Source organism: Heptranchias perlo, chromosome X (genome assembly GCF_035084215.1).
Source record: "Heptranchias perlo isolate sHepPer1 chromosome X, sHepPer1.hap1, whole genome shotgun sequence".
In the NCBI taxonomy this organism is placed as follows: Eukaryota; Metazoa; Chordata; class Chondrichthyes; order Hexanchiformes; family Hexanchidae; genus Heptranchias; species Heptranchias perlo.
The window spans coordinates 2440355-2463271 of NC_090370.1; the positions used below are offsets into that span (position 1 = coordinate 2440355).

Here is a 22917-nt window from a genome sequence, read left to right on the forward strand (position 1 = left end):
CCAGCAGGGGTCACCTGATAGCAATCAGGAGTGGGAATTCCAGCTGATTTTTTTTTTCTCTTCCTAGCCCAGGGACACTGAAGCCAATTGTAGTGCCCTGATCGTTGCTTTGGCTATCAGCTAGCTCAGCACAGAGTGGGGATTGAGCTGTGGACATTCCTCATCTATATGTCTGCGTGTTTCTTTGTTTAAAGAGGGTTGAGTATCTTCCTACATGCCAGATATCCGATGATGCAGTTCGTGCTCAACATCCGGACATTTGTGATGGAGGAATTACTGAGCAATCAGTGTGAGGGATTGAGTTACCATATCCATCTGATATGACCTGATTGCTGGAGCACTCTGAATTAATGACAACATGTCTACTGAGGGTAATTCAGCTCTTTTGGCTGTTAGTGCACCATTCAAAGTACTTTGTTCCTGTTTAAGGTCGTTAGCACTTCACTGGTGCTGGCTGTCCTTCAGTGGGTCATGTTCTTATAAGGTACATGACGATCTGCTTGCACTGCAATCGTGATAAGATACCAGTTAGTCACCAGTTAACTCCAGTAAGACTGGAGCAGTGTATCCTCCAGGGAAAGCTGGAATGTTAGCATCCATTTGGAATTCCAACTTGGGTCTTGCTATCAAGACTCTTAGCGTTCTAGTATTTTAGTTGCTAGAATGCTCTGTGCATTCTTTTAATTCATTAATTGGGTTAAACATCTATGTCAAAGTCTCTTCTTATTCCAGGTGTGATAAGCTTGCGGAAATGAACTGTCAGATTCAGCAAGAACTCGGGCTGATTAGCACACAGGAAGTCATTGCTATTGATCAGATATCAGCAGTGCCTGAGAAACTCTCCTCCTTACTCAACACCTTGGTCAGAAGGTAACTCCTTTATTACCACCTTGCTTATACCACCAAATGGAGGTTGCAGGCCAAACTAACTTCTGCCGCAATCAACCGAGAGCTGCAAGCGCAAACGATATGATTTTCTGCATTCAGCATGTGTCCTGACATAAAGCAAATCCTTCATGTGGAATAGCATTCGTGCTGGCCCTAATTCAGAGGTACTGCAACCTAAAGTGATAGCTGGAATTGCCGCTGAATTAACTGTCCTACGTCATTCCAGCCACAATCTGACATGCGTGCACAGCAGTCACCATTTTATCTTGCGCAAAACACAGTCATTTGGAACATAGAGGTGACCTCCACTGAGAAAAGGATGTGTGAATGGTGGAGTGCCACAGAATTTTGTATCATGGATTTGAATGTCAAGTTCACCAAGACTCAACATAATAAGGAAAAAGTGAGGCCTGAAGGCTGTCATTGCTAAACTGCTTCTGCCTCTCAGCCTGTGTGTGCATCAGTGTGTTTGTATAGCTCACGTGCATCAGTAACATTCAGTGGGGTTAGAATAATAAAAAAGAACAGATGCAGCTTGGCTTTCAGATCATTCTACTGTCAGTAAAAATTGGTATTAATTTTTTTTCAGGTAGAGCATTGGGGCAACAATGTGCAATGAGGGTGGAGGATGTAGCTTCACTTCCCCCACTCTGCTCAGTTCCTGGTCTCCACTTCATCACTGTGGAGAGGCACTAAGCAGAGGCTAGATAGCTCCCCTCAGGGAGAGGAGGAGAGAGTCAACCTTTCTCCCAGGCCGCTGCCACACATCTCCTATACCCACAGGTGGTCCTTGGGGCAGGGAGATCGGCAGAGGGGAAGAAGAGATGATAAATATCATTTTTTAATAAAGTTTAAGGAAGTGTTTAACCTGTTTTAGCCAATAGTAACCAGATATTTTGACTTGTTTCCATGTTTTTACAGTGCATTCCTCGTGGAAAAGCAGCCTCCACAGGTACTAAAGACTCAGAGTAAGTTTTCTTCAACAGTTCGATTTCTGCTTGGGGTGAAGTTGAATGCCCCAACAAAGCCGCCTGTTGTGAAAGCCATAATCATTACAGAGCAACAGGCCAGAGTTATGAGACAGCATGGGAACGTACACAGGTAAGAATAAATCCAACATAGCAGAGCTGGAATAGTTTTACCCCTTATAATATATATAGGGTCTGTTGTACAAACATACGAAATTGATGGGCAGGAAGAGACCAACTGGTCCATCAAGCCTGCCCCACAAAATGATGGCTGGAGCATCATGACTAGACATTTCCCTCCCTCTCCTCCCCCACCCCCCCCCCCCACCCCCCCCCCCCCCCCCATCACTTTGTAATATGTACAGGGTTTACTATTCCCTGTATAATACATAATAGGTATGGTATTCTCTGTGTAATGTAATACAGTCTGCTGCTTCTGTGTAACATGGAGGAAAATAAAACCCGATATAACCGGAGTTTAAATCTTATTGTATAATAGCAAAGATGTTAACATGCTATATTACATTGTAAGCAGTGTAGATGAAAACATAAAATTACAAAGGGATATTGATAGATTAGGTGAATGGGCAAAACTGTGGCAAATGGAATTCAATGTAGACAAATGTGAGGTCATCCACTTTGGATCAAAAAAGGATAGAACAGGGTACTTTCTAAATGGTAAAAAGTTAAAAACAGTGGATGTCCAAAGGGACTTAGGGGTTCAGGTACATAGATCTTTGACGTGTCATGAACAGGTGCAGAAAATAATCAAGAAGGCAAATGGAATGTTGGCCTTTATATCTAGAGGACGAGAGTACAAGGGGGCAGAAGTTATGCTGCAGCTATACAAAACCCTGGTTAGACCGCACCTGGAGTACTGTGAGCAGTTCTGGGCACCGCACCTTCGGAAGGACATATTGGCCTTGGAGGGAGTGCAGCGTAGGTTTACTAGAATGATACCCGGACTTCAAGGGTTAAGTTACGAGGAGAGATTACACAAATTGGGGTTGTATTCTCTGGAGTTTCGAAGGTTAAGGGGTGATCTGATCGAAGTTTATAAGATATTAAGGGGAACGGATAGGGTGGATAGAGAGAAACTATTTCCGCTGGTTGGGGATTTTAGGAGTAGGGGGCACAGTCTAAAAATTAGAGCCAGACCTTTCAGGAGCGAGATTAGAAAACATTTCTACACACAAAGGGTTGTAGAAATTTGGAACTCTCTTCCGCAAACGGCAATTGATACTAGCTCAATTGCTAAATTTAAATCTGAGATAGATAGCTTTTTGGCAACCAAAGGTATTAAGGGATATGGGCCAAAGGCAGGTATATGGAGCTACATCACAGATCAGCCATGAACTTATCAAATGGTGGAGCAGGCACGAGGGGCTGAATGGCCTACTCCTGTTCCTATGTTAATAGAGGGACTTTGAATTTTTAAGCAAAATCTCAGAATTTCGCGAGTTTTTAAAATTTGGTGCAGTACATCAGACTTGCAGTTACGTACTTAATAAAAGTGAAAAATAAGTGTGGGTGAAATTCAAAATTGTTTTTTTCCTTGCCTTGCCCCATCTCTTCTGAAGATGTCAATTCACACTGGGGTACAGTTCCACAGGTGCCAACAAGCCTTCCACTGCCTCACCCAAGTGCGCATTAATATTATTCATATGTGAGCCCAGACACTGAAAGCTGGCAGGTTATTTGACATTGGATGGCATCATAACCAAAGCCAATCTTGTCCTCACCCGGCATCCACGCAGGCACATTTTCCAGTAAGGATAACTGGATAGCGATCAGGAATTGGAATCCTGGATGAATTTTCTGCTCCCTATTTTCTCTCTCTGCACGAGGTCAGTCAGTCAGTCATTTGATCGGAAGTTTATTTTATAAGCTTCTCCTGGAGAACCATATCCATGACAACTGCTCCTGATTCATCGAATTACATAGAATTTACAACAAAGAAACGGGCCATTCAGCCCAACAGGTCTACGCCAGTGTTTACGCTCCACACGAGCTGCCTCCCTCCCTACTTCATCTTGCCCTATCATAATAGCCTTAAATCCCTTAAAGGCATCTACACTATTCACCTCAACTACTCCATATGGTGACGAGTTCCACATTCTCACCACTCTCTGGGTAAAGGAGTTTCTCCTGAATTCCCTGTTGGATTTATTACTGACTATCTTATATTTATGGCCTTAGTTTTGGACTCCTCCACAAGTGGAAACATCTTCTCTATGTCTACCCTATCAAACCCCTTCATAATTTTTAATTTCATAATTAGGTCACCCCTCAGTCTTTTTTCAGCCAAATGAATAAATGATCTCTGTGTGACCAATTCCATGATGTGGAGATGCCGGTGATGGACTGGGGTTGACAATTGTAAACAATTTTACAACACCAAGTTATAGTCCAGCAATTTTATTTTAACTTCACAAGCTTTCGGAGGCTTCCTCCTTCCTCAGGTAATTTACCTGAGGAAGGAGGAAGCCTCCGAAAGCTTGTGAAGTTAAAATAAAATTGCTGGACTATAACTTGGTGTTGTAAAATTGACCAATTCCACACTGCCCATGTAATAGGCTAATAGACATTTGCACAAAGCAAGAAGCAGTGTGCTTATCTATTAGCTCATGAGTGACCCAAGTAGGTTCTCAACAGGTAGACCAAGGCAACATTGATGTGGGTCAAGGTTTATTGAGAAATGTATTACTCTGCAGTCCTTTTGTGCCTAGGGCACAACCATCCTTTTATTGATCAATTTTCTATACGTACATACACACACCAACAAATTTTGCCTTGCATGCAAACAATTTTATTTGAAAAAAGTAAATGTTTTTCAATTTTCACTTAATATGTAAATATTTCCATTGTAAGCTTAATTGGATTTACAATGAATTTATAAATAACTCTCATTGTTTGTTTATAACAGCATTATAAAGGCTTCAGTGTCTTAACTTTGGAACAAATTCAAAATCAGTTACTGTACTTTTTGTTGTGGATTTTTTTTCTTATGTCCATTGTGCAAATTTGGATTTAATTTGTGCACGTCATTAAAACTATTTATAAAAATAATATACTTCAAAAATGTGAAACTATCATATCCTTTGTTCCAGTGAAAACACAGGAGAGATTGTGAATAATACCAGCTTATTGGAGTTTAGCAATGCTACAAAAACCACCAGTGCCAGCTTCAGGAATATGGTAGGTGTTAAAGCAAAAGGCAAATATTACAGTCCCAAAGGGGATTCATGTTCTTATGTCCATTCTGACTTCACTGCTGCTCACCTTAGCTCTCTTGAATCACTCCTCTGTGGCTAAAATTATCTCTTATATAGTGGTTATGTTACTGGACTAGTAATTCAGAGAACGTGAGTTCCCATGCAGTTTGAGAATTTGAATTCCGTTTAAATAAAAGGCTGGTATCAGTAAAAGTTACCATGAAGCTGTCGAATTGTCGTAAAAACCCAACTGGTTCACTAATGTCCTTACCCGGTCTGGCCTATATGTGATTTCAGTCTCACACCAACATGATTGACTCTTAAATGCCCCCTGAAGTGGTCGAGCAAGCTACTCAGTTGGTGGAAGAAGGCGGCCCACCACCACCTTCTTAGGCCAACTAGGGATGGGCAATCAATGCCAGCCTTGCCAGCGACATCCACAAGAATCAATAAAAAAAAATCTTTCACCTTACTAAATTCAACTCTTGTCTCTATCACTCTCCTAACCTTGATAATGCTCTGTAAATTTTCAACTTTTTGTCAAGCAAAATTGTATCTATCAACTATAATTTAATCTCTGCTGAAATTGTCATTCGTGGCAGCTTCAGTGTTGATGATCAGGAGGCTTCACTTGTCTTCTACTGAACAGATTGCTACTAATGCTGAGCACCAAACACAATTCATTCTGTGAAGCACTTTGAGGTGTTTGTACATGATAAGATGCAAGTATCATTAACCTCCAGTCCTGTAGCAGGGCAATGGCTCAATCACTGCATCTAGATCTCCTCCAATGGGCAATGCAAATCTTGTTTCTTTCAATTCTTCATGTCTTTCACAAGCCTAACCTCCTCTGATCTTTGATGGCTCTGCCTTTCATCTATCAGGTCCTAGCCTCACTATCTCCTCTGACCTCAAGAAGAACTCCCACATCTCCTCCGTCACTAAAGCTATCTCTAGTTTCATCTTTTGTGCCAAACACTTCCTTGCCCCTCAACAGTTTTTAACTCTTTAAAGCTGAGGTCCATCAAAGACTTGAATACTGCTCCTATATCTAGGGAAGCTCAAAGACTTCACTCACTCCTAAATGGGATGCAAGAAAAAGTGATCTGTTGCCCTTCTGTAACCTCTAACTAACCAACTGACACTTTCTCTCTCCCTCTTTCTCTCATAACCATTTCTGTCTCCATCTATTTTATCAATGCTACTATAGTCAGTGCTGCTCTGAGCTTTCCCCTCTTACTTTTTCTAAGTTCCGAATATACATCCTATACACCCTTCTTCCTTCCTGCATCCTGAAATCAAGAATTATCATATTGTCTCCTCCTCTAACTCATTCTTTTCCAGGACCTCAAAACTATGGAGCTCTTCACCTCCCTCAGTCTTCCCTCCCTCCTATAATCTAGAGGCTTTTAAAATCCAAGCTTGACGTCATCTATTCCCTACTTCCTGACTTACTTTATCTTTTACTCTTTTTCAGTCTTAATGATATCCTGTACTATGGGCCTTGGCCCTTCACCTAGATTTCTTGGTAATAACAATAAAAAATGTTAGGTGGCTGTGTTTAAAATACTATTCATTAATCAGATTGTGATCATGCTAGCCAGAAGGCAATAAAGTACAAGGTAACGCACATGTCATTGGCTTTGTTCAAACATGCCTTGTTCAGTAGAGGAGATCCAACACTGTTCTAATATCAAAACAAATGTTGCAGTATATTTACCTGTGTTTTTCTTTCTGGTGAATTTTCCTGTTCATTGAGATGAGGGATGTCAGTTTTGGGAAGTAGAACATTTTCCCACTTTTGCCTCCAATATCAGGATTGAGTCCTCCCAGATTACGTATGTGTCCCAACCCCAACTTGAGCATAGCATTCCCTAGGGTGATCTTTCTATTTTCCATACCAGCCATTCTTGTAGCCCTTCTGAGAATGATGACTCGGTCACAATAGCACTGAATTGTGGGGAGTTTTGTGCTGTGCACTCCCTATAACTTCTCATGGAGGTACTTTGGGTCTCTGATTATGTTTGCAAAAAAGTATTTTGTAGCTGCAACAAACATTGTGATGTTACATAAAGACTTGTTAGCTGTCCCCGACTACTGTATCATTTAATGGCCAAGAAGGCTAGCATCCTGCCTCCTAGATCTCTGCCAGTGCTGCTGTGAATCTGGCTGTTAGAAAGTTAACGAGAATGCCCGAGAGTGATTTGATCTCTGATATTTTTTCTTTCCCTCCCTTGTAAGAAAGTGCTTGGCCTCTGCTCAGCACCTCCCTTTGACGGCATGGCCAAGATCAGGAGCGTCCACATAGGAAAGCCTGGATGCGGAATCCCATACTTTTAATACAGTACAATGTTGTACACTGGCCAAAGATGTTGAATTTTGACTTTTATGCAACAGCGTATGAAAGAAAGAAAAAGATTTGGATCTTTAAAGTGCCTATCACATCTCTGAAACATTTCAAACCACTTGACGTAGAATGAATTACTTTTTGAAGTGCAATAACTGTTATTGTAGACAACTGATCATTCATCCTATTGCTGTTTGTGAGATATTGCTATGTGTGAAATTGGAACACAATAGCCATCTTGTGCATAGCAATATCTCAAACAATGATGAGATGAATGATCAATTCGTCTTTTTGATGGTTGAGGGAGAAATGTGACCAGGACACTGGGAGAATTCCCTGCTCTTCTTTGAATAGTACCATGGGATCTTTAACATCCACCTGACCCCTGGAATAAAGAGACAGGCTACATATCATTGCAAAAATGTAATGAACAAGGGGGCTAAAAGTAAGAGCAGTATGTATGGAAAGAATAATAAATGGGGAGAATGTGTGACAAGGATGTGATATCCTCAACCTAAATCATTAGTGGCAATTACATAAATGTCAAATAAAATCTGAATGTCTGTTACACACTGTTGTAAATGCTTTCAGGCATTTTTTTAATTCTATAAAATTATTGTGCTAGTTTTGTTTCTCTTTCTAACTATTAGTGTGCTTTGCCATTTGACAGTCTCTTGATCGAAAGCAGATCTTAACTCTTTTTTTGCAAAATTCAAGTCCTTAAAGAAAATCAAACGCTCGGACCGCAGAGGGACCGAATCGGTGACTGAGGAAAAGTTTGCTGTTCTGTTTTCTTCTGAACTCAGCATCACAGGCAGTGAAATGAAGTACCATGTTCAGGTATCTGAGAATTTGTTACTAACAGTATTTCACCAGTGGTAGAAAGAGATTTTTCAAGACTTTTTTGGATGGCCTTTAAGCTGCTGCTTGTATATTTGTTTTCCTTTTAAGCATCTTCACGTCCTGCACCAATTCAATACCAAGAGGGCACATGAACAGACCTGCCTTAGATTGTGTAAATGCCACTCTATAACTGCTTGCTATGTGTTTATGTGATGGTGGCGCAATTTGACTTGTTGTCTAATTGAATTATTTTTTTCCTCCCCTTAACCCAGCTGAAAATTGAAAACTGACCATGGGTCAAAATTTTGTTTCACCAATGGGCTCTGCCATCAGCCCCATGGTGGGGGGGAATTCATCTGCATTGTAGAGTAATCCATCATCTGGATTAAATCCCACAAAGGTACAAGTAGAAACCAGGGCAGGGCAGGAATTTTAAAAATCGAAAGTTCCACTTTGTTTGGACATCAGAATTATGAAAATGTGTGAGGTCCCAGGCCCTGCACAAGGTCCCACAATCTTTATTTTTAAAAAATATTTGTGAGGAGGGAAAATACAGAACAATCTCAAATGAACTATCAAAAACCTAAGAATGGGTTTGATTGAATTTTTGAAATATGTGAGAGTTCAAATACAAGATTAAGGTTCCTGCTCATTCCTTCACACTAGCACTCTCACTTCAGCTTCCTTTTGTGGTTATATGTACGTCAAAGTAGTAAAATGCTGTTAGAATGATGATGCAAGCACGTGGGTGAGCTATGAAACCAATCTTAGCTCCTACTGACATTGACCCCAAGAGCCAAATATAGAACTAGTTCATGAATTGATTCCAAGTCTGTAAATGTACCATTCTCTAGTCAAAGGGCTTCTCGTGTCACAGGTGAAACTGATCTTCCCTTACCTTGTAAGTGAGTAAGCATTTAAGGGAGATTCTCATCGCAAGTATGACACTGATGTACATACAGTGAGACATTAATGACATGTTTAGCTCTATTAACTACAGTAAGTTAGATACTCTGGAGGTGAACAACAACAGGAATTGATTCCACAGTTGCTACGTAATTTAGTTTGGAGCAGAGAGCAACCAGATGGCACATGTGGGTTGCTGCACCAACATACTGAGTCACACAGTGATTAGAAGTTTTGAGCCTGTGATTTCCCTCAACTCAGTTGCCTCTCTCAGCTTAGTCAGCATGGAGGAACCACTGAGCATGCAGAGGACTGGTGCTTCCCAACAGTGAGAAAAGGATATAAAATTGTCAAAGTGGGTGCCCTGAGGTGCTCTTGCACACCTCCTTAGGCAATTTTACATTTGACACCTGTAGTTTGTACAGTGGGAGAATAATATCCATGCATTGATTTTCTCATGTAATATTGCTTAAACTTGCTTCTTTATCTGTATGACATCTCTTGTGTGTACGATTCTGTTGTTGGACTAATGGCGCAGGTTTTAGCAGTGTAAATATGGGGCGCTGGCACACGGATGTCATTTTCTCTACTTACTCCAGCAAGGTAAGTGAAGAGGGGATTACTTCCCCCCTGCCCTTCCCCCTCACTTACCTTGCTGGAGATTGTTCGGTAGTGTCTGCCTCCTGCCCAATTTTTCACTCCTGCCCACTGGCTCTTGCGTCATTCCCGCCAGCTTTTGGGCAAGAGACAGTCGGGAGAAATGTAAATTAGGCCTGGCAGTTAAAATGGCCTCACGCTCGACTGTCCCCAGGGGTTTCCTGCCCGTCCCGAATGCGTCCTGAGTTAAAATTGGGGCTTTAGGTTCTAGATCTAGATCTGGATCTAGATATTGGGAGTAGGTTCAGTCCTTCATATGACCAAATAAAGTTCAGTAAGATGTTTATTTTTTTGTTCTGTTACAGGCCTTATCACTGCCTATTGTGGTAATTGTTCACGGCAGTCAAGACAACAATGCTACTGCCACAATCTTGTGGGACAATGCGTTCTCTGAGATCGTAAGTATGTTTAACGTGGAATGTTTTACTTTTATTTAGAGGTGCAGGGCAAGATGAGTGGTTGGTTGGAATTTGGCTTTGGCAGTACTCTGCTTCCAATTTTTTTTTTAAATTTCCTTTTTAAAAATAGCTATTAAGTGCACTATGTAGTGTGTCACTGAGTCATGCTGAGCAAGGTGTCAGGTTTGATGTGTAAGTCTGGTCAATTCCTAAGCCAGGAAGCCTGAGGCTCCTACTGCTGCCCAACTGAAATCGTCTAACTCTAACCTGGGATCTTCCTAGTCTCTCTGGTTCAATGCCACACTGGATAGTGTACTTATCTACTGAACTATTGTAATTTACCATACAATATCATGCTGTCTGAGGGCCTGGTACCATTGTGCCAGCTTAAGCATGGTCGTGCTGTGCTTCCAGATAATGATCTTGAACTCCATATTCCTTTGCCTCTTTGTTGCAGGAAAGATTACCCTTCCATGTACCAGATAGAGTGTCATGGTCTCAAATGTGTGACACCCTCAATATGAAATTTATGGCAGAGGTGCAGTCAACCCAGGGCTTGTGCAAGGAGCATTTTGTCTTCCTGGCACAGAAGGTATTTGATGAGCAGAGTTATGTCATGGACGACTTCACAGACAGGATGGTCTCTTGGTCTCAGTTTAACAAGGTAAACTTTAAATATATTAATTCCCACAACTTATCTAAACACTCTGACTTAGTACACAGCAGCCCTGTGTTGTACCATTATGATGTGCCAGGAGTAGTATGATACAGGTTACTATGTGAAATTCATTTATTGTTTATTCTCTCTGTCTCTCTCTCTTGAATACTAGGCTTTGGTGATGTACTGTCACACCCACTTTGCTGAGATTTTATTCAATTATTTCATCAATACTGAGTGAAAATTTCATGCCACCAAAAAATGCAGATTACAACTTGATCTAAAATTGTAGATTACATGGTGCTTCCTGCATTGAGCTTTTTCACTGACCATGGGCCTTAAGGTTGGTTTGTGCCACCAGAACAGAAATGCTTATTTTGCCCAGTTGTTGGTTTCCTTCTTCACTTAAAGGCAAATTTTAAACCCCCCTATGCCCACCCCCCCGCCAACCAAATGGGAGTGGGGGGAGGTAAGGTGGCGGGTGAGGTTTGCGCCGCGTTTCCATCCCCACCATTTTTACTTACCTGTCTTCAGCCACAGAAAGGCTGCCTGTCCCAGAGGAGTAGGGGTATAATTTAAATGGCAGTGTCATGTCCTGATTACATCATTGGGATGGGCACGCTATTTAAACTGTGGGCCCACCTATAGCCGACACAGTTTCCAGCCCACCTGCAAAAGCCAGCAGCAGCAAGGATCCAGGTCTGGGTAAGTGACTTTTAAATTTTTTAAAGGCTCCTTGTGGACCAGGAGGAGCTGGAGTGCTTCTCCTGGCACTGCATGGATACCTTGGACCCTCCCTGCCCCAGGCTTCCCTCTCCCCCGGTAACGGACTTCCGACTCTCCCTGCCTCTCTTCCCCCATTGTTTCTCCCCGCCCCCCCCTGCCAAACCCTTCTTACCTTGCCGGGGACCATTTCCATGAGTCCCCGGCGACAGCCTGACCTCCAAATCCCCCCCCCCCCGGCCAAACCAATTTTTATTCCTGCTTGTCAGTGGTGCCAGCTTTGGGCAGGAGTCGGAGGCAGGGCATGCAAATCTCCCGGTCCTCCCACTCGGGGCCGGATGCTTCGCTGCCCGCTTTGACCTCCCAGTTCCCACCCCGAGTTAAAATCGGCCCTTTAGGTTCCCGATGTGCCAGAGGCACTTCATACCCAACAGGATGGTAGGTGACTTGCTTCTAGGCAGCAGCATTGTGAAGCTAGGAAGAGCATGAGAAGTGGTCTGGAGTGACTCATCTTGATAAATTACAGGAAAATATCCAACACGTGAATTTATCATTCTCACGTGTCTGGTGATTTAAATTTTCACGTGATCTTTAGTGCAGATAGGACATTGTTGAATCTTTTTAATATTCTTACAGGAAAACCTACCTGGAAGAACCTTCACTTTCTGGCAATGGTTTGATGGTGTGATGGAGCTCACCAAGAAGCACCTGAAGGATTACTGGAATAATGGGTAGGAATTTTAACCCCTCTCCAAACTAATCTGCATTAGCCAATTGAGGGGCCTATGTGTACAGGTGGCCCTACAGCTGCTAATTTTGTAGTGATTAAAAATTATGGAGGGGTCTGTATAATTTTCTTGCTCCAAAATCTTAATGGACTTGCATTTAGCAGGCACAAGTATTCCTTCAAACCCGCCCTCTATCCCAAATACATACAGGTATCATCCTTTAGATATATTGGTGAGTGGATTGGAGCATCAGCCTGTATTGATATCCAAAGTTACACCCCCTAGAGATGTGAAGAAGTGCACTTGAACCTCATGCTGTCCATCTACTGATCAAATGTGAATGTTATAATGTGCCACAATCTAGCCTGATCAGAGCCAGGCAGTCCTTTTCCAGTCATTAAAATATAAAACTGCATTTCACACTGAATTGAAAGTAACAAATGCAATATTGTAGAGAGGTGGTGATAATGTATCTAATTCTGAGAAACATTGGCTGTGGATGTTGAGAATGGGTATAGTGTCTGGTTCAACTACTGATATTCAAATGTGGAAGAGTTGTGAGTTATGACATTGTGGGAGTAGAGTTTATCTGCGTACAACGTTATAAACTAGTATGGACACAACGTACTGAAGGATTGTCTGCCCCGACTATTTGCCACTCACTGATCTATGGAAGGGATTTGCTGACAAGCCCATTCGTTATCCTTCCTTTCATTTGCAGACTGATCCTCGGTTTTGTAAGTAAGCATTACGCCAACAGACTGCTTAATCAACAAGTGAATGGGACCTTTCTGCTGCGCTTCAGTGACTCTGAGATTGGAGGGATTACAATAGCATGGATCGATGGTTTTGAGAATGGTAACACTGTATTCCACTTCTTGCAATGTTTAGAGATTTTTCTTATGTTTTTTTTAAGAAGATGTATCTATTAAAAGTCCTTGGGGACCTTTGGATATATTTATCCAACAGATTGATAAGTGTATTATAATATTGGGTCCCCCATTCAATGTACCACAAGTAAAACAAAAATAAGTACAAAGGACATAGTGGCACTCCCTATGATTTAGTTTATTTGGACATTCTGAAATCTGCACTTCTAATTAAATTAAAAGCCACAGGAATCCAGGATAGAACATGGGACTTGATTAGAAATTGTTTACACCTCCCATGAGGACTCTATTTTGTAATGTCAGACTGGGGGCAGTATTGAATGGAATCCCCCATCCTCAGTTGGCTCCCTGTCTTTCAGTGCATCAATTTCAAAATCCTCATCTTCAATCTTTCCATGGCCTCATCCCCACCAGCACTTCTGCAATCTCCTCCAGCCCTACGCCTCTGCTTGCACCCTCTGCTCTTCCAATTCTGTCTACTGTGTATCCCGCTCCCTTCGCTCTAGTATCGATGGCAGAGCTTTCAACTGTTTTACCCCGACGCTCGCCCTCCCTAAACCCCTACGTCTTTCTCCACCTTCAGAATCCTTCTTAAAACCTATCTTTTTAACAGAGCCTTCAGTCATTTCCCCTAACCTCTTATACCTCTGACTGTGAAGCACCTTGGGACATTTTCCTATGTTAAAGGCAATATATGTATGTGTGTATGTATGTATGTATGTACGTGTGTGTGTGTGTGTGTGTGTGTGTATATATATATATATATATATATATATATACGTTCCTGTTGTTTCTAGTGTACATTAATGACCTAGGTATCTATGGGTGTTTGAAATACAGCTGTATGCCATAGTGAGAGAATTAGGGTACTAGAGGATGGGCTTTGATGGGCCAAACAGATTTTTCTTGCCTTTGACTTTTCTTGTGATGTTATACAGCTCCCTCACTGACACAGTTGGTAAATACATTGCCCAGTGTAGTAGTGATCCATACAATCAGGAAAGTCCCAGGCTCTTTCTCAGGCCTGTGTTGACTTGACTGATCAAAGTTGGAACATGATGGGGGTGCTATGTTTGGCTAAGGACAAGCAAAATCCTGCCCTACCAAATCTTGGACTGAGTAAGGTGCAAAAAGGTCAAGGTCTGCAGATCATGATGCTGATCGGGAATCTTATTTTACTCCTGAGAGGCCAGCCTGTTTACCTTCAGGTGGGATTCGGAGCCCTGCACCCACACGTTGCTAGGATGTAAACACGTGTGCAAAAAATATTTTTTAAACAAAGATTGTGTGAAAGTGATTCACTTTTCTGGGTTTTTTGCTTACTTTCAAGCTCTTTTCTGTTTCATTTCATGTTGCTGATTGGTGTAGATCCTAAAGAAAAAGGATAAACATAGTAACAGCATTGCACGGTCTGGTTACTGAAATGTTTCAATCAAAACCGTTGTGTTTTTTTTGTCTGTGTTTGCTGAGCTGTACTGACAATGGTGGGAAGTTTATTTTTGCCCTCCTTTTTATGCATTGTTTCAGCCTGATTGTTTCTGTTTCTTACTGCAGTTGGCAGACAGGTATACAATGTTCAGCCTTTCACCACAAAGGATTTAACCATTCGATCGCTGGGAGATCGTGTCCGAGATATTGAACGCCTGCTTTGCCTGTATCCTAACAGACCCAAAGATGAAGCATTCAAAAAGTACTACACAAGTAAGTACTAAGTAACGTATGGTAAACTACACACAGATGGACTGCAAAATGCTGATTAACTTAGTGTTATTATACTGCAGGTAACGAGGACTGCTTTGAACAATGCAGAACGGGCAGTGCTGAATTTTGTTGCAAGCTCCGCATCGTTCTCCCGTCAGGCAAAGTGCTCACTAGTATCAAAGTGCTGGTTAGCATAGACCTGATGGGTTAGTTACCTCTTTGCTATTATTAAATTTTGAGGGGGTGATTTTTGTCTGATGCGCTAATTGGGCCGGCAGCAGCAGTCGCAGTCGCTAACCCAATCACATCAGCAAGAGGCCCGAACCATCTTGGTGGTTGGGCCTCATTTGCATTCAGCCAGGGTGGGCAGGAAATCACCCAGGTCCTGCACTACGTCAGCTGACAGTTCAGTCCTGGGGGATGAAGGGGTAGGAAGGTGAAAAAATAACATTTTTGGTCTGCTTTTGGAGAGGTCTGCAATGGTCCCATTAAGGACCACTGGTTGGGCCATTCCATGCCAGGGATCAATAGGCATGGGGGTGGGGGGAGGAGGAGAACGTAGGACCCCAATTTTAAATAATGAAATAAGGCTCCTGCATGTTTCAGGCGAGGGTGCTGGCCACCCATTTCAAGGCCTGCTCGAAAATTGAGTCGGGGGGGCCATTAAACTTGCTTTTTAAAAAAAAAAATTCTGTTCGCTTACTGCCCCATTTTCCAGCATAATAGGGGCGGTAAGTGCAAATAGCCATTTCAATAGCAATGGTTCCACTTGTATTGCAGTGGGTTTCAAGCTGAAGCCACTGTGAAACTACCTCCTCCAACTCACAAAAATAGATCATATCTCATACTTTTTTTTTTAAAAAGATCCCCGTGCATTAGAAAATAAGTGAAAATGTCTGCTCTTGCTGGTCCTGTGTGCATGGTGACAAAACAGTTGATTTCTCACCCTGTTCTTGTTTAGTAGTAATCCCGGTTGCTGACCAAAAATGAATTACTCTTCTGCATGCACTGGTCACACACTGGTGTGGCTTATAATAGCAACCAGCAGGGCTGGGGAGGTGGCAGAGTCATGACTTTGATTGACAATGCCTACGTGTTATGGAAATTAATTTTTATTGGCCAAGGGTATTAAGGGTTATGCAACTTAGGCGGGTAGATGGAGTTAAGATACAGATCAATGATCTAATTGAATGGCAGAGCAGGCTCGAGGGGCTGAATGGCCTCCTCCTGTTCCTAAATTAATTTAAAGAACTTTTGCCCATATCCGAGCGCAATTTAAAGTCATGCAAAGCAGACTGTACGAGTATCACCACTCCCTGGCTCGGGTGCGTTATTACAACACTTCAATGAAAAAGAAAAATCTTTGAAAGACATTTGTTCTTTGTTACTGAAAAATATTCAGGAGAACAAGTAAAGAATCTTGTTCTGATTTTTTTTCTCTACAGAGGAAGTGAAGGGAAAGGATGGGTATCTCCATGCTGGTGTAAAGACCATGGTGGATGGGTAAGTGAGCACAGACACCTCACCTTCTCTCCCTAAACTTTCTTACCCATATTTATGGCCACCCCCTCAACCTTGTCATCTCCCATAGTCTCAATCACTGACAAGGCCATCTCTGACCACTTCCTTGTATCCCTCACCACCCCCACCCCCAGCTACCAACTCCACTTCCTTCTGCCCCTGGAAAAAAAACTCTTATCCCAAGTCACTTACAACTGCCTAGCTTTTGGCCCTCCATTTCACACAATACCTTTGCAGCTGTCGATTTGCTCAATCACTCCCTCACCTTCACCTTTGATGACCTTGTCCCCAGTAAAACCTTCACTGTCTCCCATCCCGGTAGTTCACCCTGGTATGGACCCCAACCTTGAGCCTATCTGACACACAACTGGTTTAGTCCTCCATCACCAGATATAAGCTGGACTACGTCAAGCTCCACCAGGCCTCACTCTTCTCTGCCAAAACTGGCCATTATTCTAGGGTCATCCCAGAGAGTAAAGAAAACCCCCAGCTGCTTTTCTGAGCTACGAACCCTCTCCTCAACCTCCACTCCCCTGCCACCTCCACCCGACCCTCCAACAAGTGTGAGGTGCTTATAGACTACTTTGTCATCAGGAGTGAGACCATCCATTGAGCTTCCTTTGCTGATTTTCCCCCTTCCACTTGTCCACCAAGCCAAACCTCATCCCAGGCATCCTCCCCACCCTAGCCTTGAGTCGCCACCTCTCTTTAGTATCTCTCCCATCTCCCTCCATGCCCTCTCCAACCTCATCTCGTTCATGATACCCACCTCCTTCTCCCTTTCCCTAAATTGGTACTGAACTGCCGGCCACCTAACCTCCCTTCCTGGCTATTATACTAGGGTCATCCCAGAGAGTAAAGAAAACCCCTAGCTGCTTTTCTGAGCTACGAACCCTCTCCTCAACCTCCACTCCCCTGCCACCTCCACCCTACCCTTCAACAAGTGTCCCCCTCAGGCACTGTCCCCCTCCCTTACCAAACTGCTGTCATTACTCCCACTTGAAAAAAAACTCACCCTCGCCCCCTCTGTCCTTGCAAATGACCGCCCCATCTCCGGTCTCCCTTTCCTCTCAAGTCCTTGCGCATATTGTTGTCTCCCAAATCCATGCCCATCTCTCCTGCAACTCCATGTTTGAATCTTTCCAATCAGGTTTCCACCACTGCCACATCACCAAAACGGCCCTAAGCAAAATCACCAATGACATCCTCTGTGACTGTGACCTTGGTGGATTATTCCTCCTCAACCTGTCTGCAGCCTTTGAAACAGTCACCCACACCATCCTCCTCCGATGCCTCTCCTCCATTGTTCACCTTGGCGGGACTGCCTTCATTTGGTTCCAATCTTACCCATCCGATCATTGGCAGAAAATCTCTACCAATAACTTATATTCCCACCTCCACACCAACACCCTGGACCTCACTCCTCCCTTTCCTAGTTCTACAACCATCCCCGCCCCCAATCGAACTCCCTGTTGCTCCAAATCTGACTTCTTGTGCATCCCCTCCCCCAACTATTGGGGCAATGCATTCAGCTGTTGCCATTGCGTCACCACCGCTGGATCTCTGTTTCCAACCTCCCTTCTCACCTCACCCCCCAGCCACAACCAAGACCTGATCCAGCCTTGCATGATAACAAAAACACTTAAGCCCCGATTTTAACTTGGGGCAGGAGTCATGGGAACATAGGAACAGGAGTGGACCATTGAGCCTGTTTTACCATTCAATTAGGTACCTCAACTCCATTTGTTCACTTTTCTCCATATCCCTCGATACCCTTACCCAACAAAAATCTATCGATCTCAGTCTTGAAAGCTCCAATTGACCTCCAGCTTTTGGGGGAGAGAGTTCCAGATTTCTACTACCCTTTATGTGAAGAAGTGCTTCCTGATTTCACTCCTGAACAGCATAGCTTTAATTTTAAAATTATACCCCCTTGTTCTGGACTTCCCCACCAAAGGAAATAAGAACATAAGAACATAAATAGCAGCAGGAGTAGGCCAATCTGCCCTTCGAGCCTGCTCTGCCATTTAATAAGATCATGGCTGATCTGATCCTAACCTCAAATCTAAATTCATGTCCAGTTTCCTGCCCGCTCCCCGTAACCTCTAATTCCCTTCACTTCTAGGAAATTGTCTATTTCTGCTTTGAATTTATTCAATGATGTAGCTTCCACAGCTTCCTGGGGCAGCAAATTCCACAGACCTACTACCCTCTGAGTGAAGAAGTTTCCCCTCATCTCAGTTTTGAAGGAGCAGCCCCTTATTCTAAGATTATGCCCCCTAGTTCTAATTTCACCCATCCTTGGGAACATCCTCACCGCATCCACCCGATCAAGCCCCTTCACAATCTTATATGTTTCAATAAGATCGCCTCTCATTCTTCTGAACTCCAATGAGTAGAGTCCCAAACTACTCAATCTCTCCTCATATGTCCGCCCCCTCATCCCCGGGATTAACCGAGTGAACTTTCTTTGTACTGCCTCGAGAGCAAGTATGTCTTTTCTTAAGTATGGAGACCAAAACTGTATGCAGTATTCCAGGTGTGGTCTCACCAATACCTTATATAACTGCAGCAATACCTCCCTGTTTTTATATTCTATCCCCCTAGCGATAAACGCCAACATTCTGTTGGCCTTCTTGATCACCCGGTGCACCTGCATACTAACTTTTTGATTTTCTTGCACTAGGACCCCCAGATCCCTTTGTACTGCAGTACTTTCCAGTCTCTTGCCATCAAGATAATAACTTGCTCTCTGGTTTTTCCTGCCAAAGTGCATAACCTCACATTTTCCAATATTGTATTTCATCTGCCAAATCTCCGCCCACTCACCCAGCCTGTCTATATCCCCCTGCAGGTTTTTTGTGTCCTCCTCACTCTCTACTTTCCCTCCCATCTTTGTATCATCTGCAAACTTCGAAATGTTACACTCTATAGTTTCTCAATCTACTCTATCAAATCCTTTTATTATTTTAAACACCTCGATCAGATCACCTCTGAACCTTTTAAACTTAAGGGAATACAAGCCAAGTTCATGCAACCTGTCCTCGTAATTTAACCCAGCGTATACAGGAAGATGGTAGGCAACATGTAGCAGATTGAAGGTGGGTTCCATATAAGAAATGGATAGATGGAAGTGATTCAAGGCTGTAATCTAATCTGCAGGTTCAAGTGACTATTAATAGTTATTCATAACTGTCATCTGAACTCCTCAATGAGATTACTGCCTCATAATCATTCCGAGCTGCTCATTATTATTTTTTTTTGTTGCAAGCATGCAGCAGATGTGGCCAACAGAATGTTATTGTGGCCAACAATGAGATATGATCAATATCTCCACTCATGACTCTCAACATAACCCACTTGTAACTTTGCTGGGCGTGAGCCTTGTTTGCACAGATGTTGACTGTATCACACTGCCACTCAGGATGTGCCTTCCATTTCTTTTGGTCGGGTCAGCAGCCAGACGTGAAGTGTGTAAAACGCTCATCGTTTTTGCACTTTATTTCAGTGATCAAACACGCCCCATGGTCTCCTCGCCAGTGTCTCCGCCTTACAGTGTGTGTGCTCCGTTCCCATGCAACCCGAGTAACATCAACTACGATACGTAAGTGTAGAGGCTGCTCTTAATAACTGACGTTGCAAAATTTAGTTTTGAATTTTTGTTCCCACCACACGTGTATTTTTCTTAATTAATACTTCTTTTCCTCCTTTCATGCTAACTCTCGTCACCCTCTTGTACTAGTTTTCTTCCTCCCCCCACACTAATTCTGTTCCCCACTCGCACCGGTGTCTGCTTCTTTGTCATCATTTTTAGGAGCCACAATCTCAGAGGATTTTTTTTTTTAAATCCACAATCTTCTCCTCCTCCCCCTGAAGGTGTTTACTCTTATTGGATACAGTTTCACAGGCGATGAGTGACTTGCAGTGCCTTAATATTAACAGCGTTCAAAAGTGCTTCACAGTTGTGGGTTTGATCTGAACAGGAATAACTGGGTGTTTGGGAGGTGACTGAGGGCACTCTCGCAGAGTTAGGTTTTGAGAGCCTTTTGCAGGAGTGGGGAGAGGTTTAGGAAAAGAGTCCCAGAGCATGGGGAGTAAGATGACTGAAAGCTCTGTCCCCAATGGTGAAGTGATGAAAGAGAGAGATGCACTCTCGACAGAATTGAGTGAACAGAGGGGGCAAGTAAGAATATAGGTTGCAGAGCTAGGGAGGCTGTGGAGGGGTATGTAGACAAGGCTGAGGATTTTGTAGTCGATATACTGAGGGACATGGAGTCAACGGGGGTTGCCATGGATTGGGGATAATAGGTGAGTGAGCTTAGTAAGGAATAGGATGCAGGTAGCAGAGTTCCTGATGCATTAGAATTTGTGCAGGGGCAAGAAAGATGTTGGAAAACTTGAGCCTGAAGTTGACAAAGGCATGGATGAGGAATTCACTGACAGTGGATGATGTAGAGATGGAGATAGGTTATACTTCAGAGGTACGAGTAGGTAATCATAGTTATGGATTGCATGGGATTTGAAGCTGGGCTCAGGGTTGAGTAGGACACCCAGGTTATAAATTGTTGGGTTGAGCCTTTGCAAGCAGCCAGGAAGTGGAATGGGATGAGGACCAAGGTGCAAAGTTTTAATACAGACTCGTGTTTGGAGCAACTTTTCTCCATGACCCAGTCCATTTACTAAGGTATTGTTAGTTTCGTATACACAAGGCTGGATATTAGATATCTAACTCTCATGATGGCTTATTTGTTAAATGTAGTCCCCAGTGTGGTACTGAGCCATAGACAGTAAGAAGATCCCAGGTTCAATCTGCGTCAGTGCTGAGTTATCTAGTTCTGTAGTGGTGCTACAAATGGCCTCCACACCCCTAGCTAGGGAGGGGTAAAATCAGCTCGAGTTCTTGCTCCTGATTGCTATCCTGTGACCTGTGCTGGAAAGTGACCCTGGGCTCAGTCACTATTCAGTTGCCCCAGCTGGGAAGTATGTATGTGTATGAACATTGAGGAAGGCATGATTGGGCTCAGCTCTGACATCCCCTGTGGGAGAATAACCTACTGACATCCACTGTCTAGGCTTCCACATGGCTACTTGAGACACTGGAGGGCAGTTAGCCTGTGGAACTGTACCCCTATACAATTCAACACCTTCAAGAGAGGAAGAGGAAAGAAAAAAATAAGCACCGATGGTGACGAACATAAATGAGCTCTCGTGCCAAGGTTTGTCTCCAAATAAGCTTTTTAAAAAAACTGTTTGCTCGACTCTCCTAAAGGCAAATTATTTCCAGTCAGTTGGTACTGCAGTGAATGCTTGCTAACCAGCCCGAGGTTAGTTATAACTGAGGTAGTACAGTACCAGCATGTTAAGACCCCATTTCTTTCTGGCTGTGAGCCTGTAAGGGCCGAGAGCAGGGAAGGTCCATAGCAAGAAACATAAAGTCACCAACATGTGGTTGCTTTAAAATTGTATTTGCACGTGGAAATATTGCACATGTGCAGTTTGTCACCATTGCTCCTGCTGAATTTGGAGCATTGGGTAGTGTGAAAAGAGTGAATTTCAATCTCAGACAGCCACGTCACTTTGTGGAACAGCTTTTGGTGGAAGCACTATAAATGGTGTATGAAATTGACTGATAAGTGTGCAGGTATCTCCCATTACAACAGCTAGACTTGTGTGACAGTTCAGCAGAGGATATTTACCATTTAACAGCAGCCTTTGTTTACAAGCTATCCATTGTCATCAGCACCTATTTAACGTTTAATTAAATCACTGCCAGGTTAAAGTATAATGCTCTTCTTATCTTCCAATAATAGTGGAGATGCTGCAGGCACCTCTTCCATTTCATTGTCTCCTAATACGATGATAAACATCAACCAGGATGAAGACTTTCAAAATGCAATTCAGGGGTTAGTTCTGTTTCTAAAATGTTAGTTTTGGTCCATGACCTGTTTGGATTTAGTTCTTTTCATAGTTAAGAACCGTAAATCTCATTTGTAACTTTGCTCTGATATTAATACAACACATTGGGCTGGATTTTCCTCCGCAATCCTGCCTGAAATGGGCAGTGCGGCCCTGCCTCCCCGCCCCCAGCTGTATTTCCCTCCCTCCACCTCTGCCAGATTTCTGCAGATGGAGGAAGATGGCTTACTTCGGAGCCTTCTCTCCCTCCAATTTGGCCCCCATATAGCTACTTTTGTTGGCTACAAAACTGGTAGCTCACTACGTCGGAGCTTTTCTGCCCCTTTAACGTCCCTTGATGCTTCCTTGGGTGCTCTGGCAGCACTGCCCAATTCAGTTGGCAGTGGCTCCCTCTTGGTGCCTGGAATCCTACCCTACATGCTAAGTGACCCTCAACCCAGGAAAATGGGCTGTGGTCATAACAGATTCAGAGTGACCGTGGAAGTACACCCTGCCACCACTCTGCCGCAAAGAGGGAAATCCAGTCCCATGACTGATTCGTAGCATGCTTATATTTTC

At 43.2% G+C, this 22917-nt stretch overlaps 1 protein-coding gene across 7 annotated transcripts in view; it reads left to right on the plus strand.

Annotated features, from left to right (window-relative positions):
* Positions 1-22917, plus strand: part of LOC137307135 (signal transducer and activator of transcription 5B-like) — a 135765-nt gene that overhangs the window by 104491 nt on the left and 8357 nt on the right. For 6 of the 7 annotated variants that reach the window (XM_067976453.1, XM_067976455.1, XM_067976456.1 and 3 more), the window contains exons 8-19: positions 733-870; positions 1810-1989; positions 4967-5054; positions 8136-8258; positions 10130-10222; positions 10680-10886; positions 12240-12334; positions 13053-13189; positions 14776-14922; positions 16368-16425; positions 19952-20047; positions 22254-22346. In XM_067976453.1, the coding sequence (XP_067832554.1) occupies positions 733-870; positions 1810-1989; positions 4967-5054; positions 8136-8258; positions 10130-10222; positions 10680-10886; positions 12240-12334; positions 13053-13189; positions 14776-14922; positions 16368-16425; positions 19952-20047; positions 22254-22346 (1455 nt within the window). The remainder of the gene's footprint in view (positions 1-732; positions 871-1809; positions 1990-4966; positions 5055-8135; positions 8259-10129; positions 10223-10679; positions 10887-12239; positions 12335-13052; positions 13190-14775; positions 14923-16367; positions 16426-19951; positions 20048-22253; positions 22347-22917) is intronic. The other variant, XM_067976459.1, reaches the window with a different exon arrangement.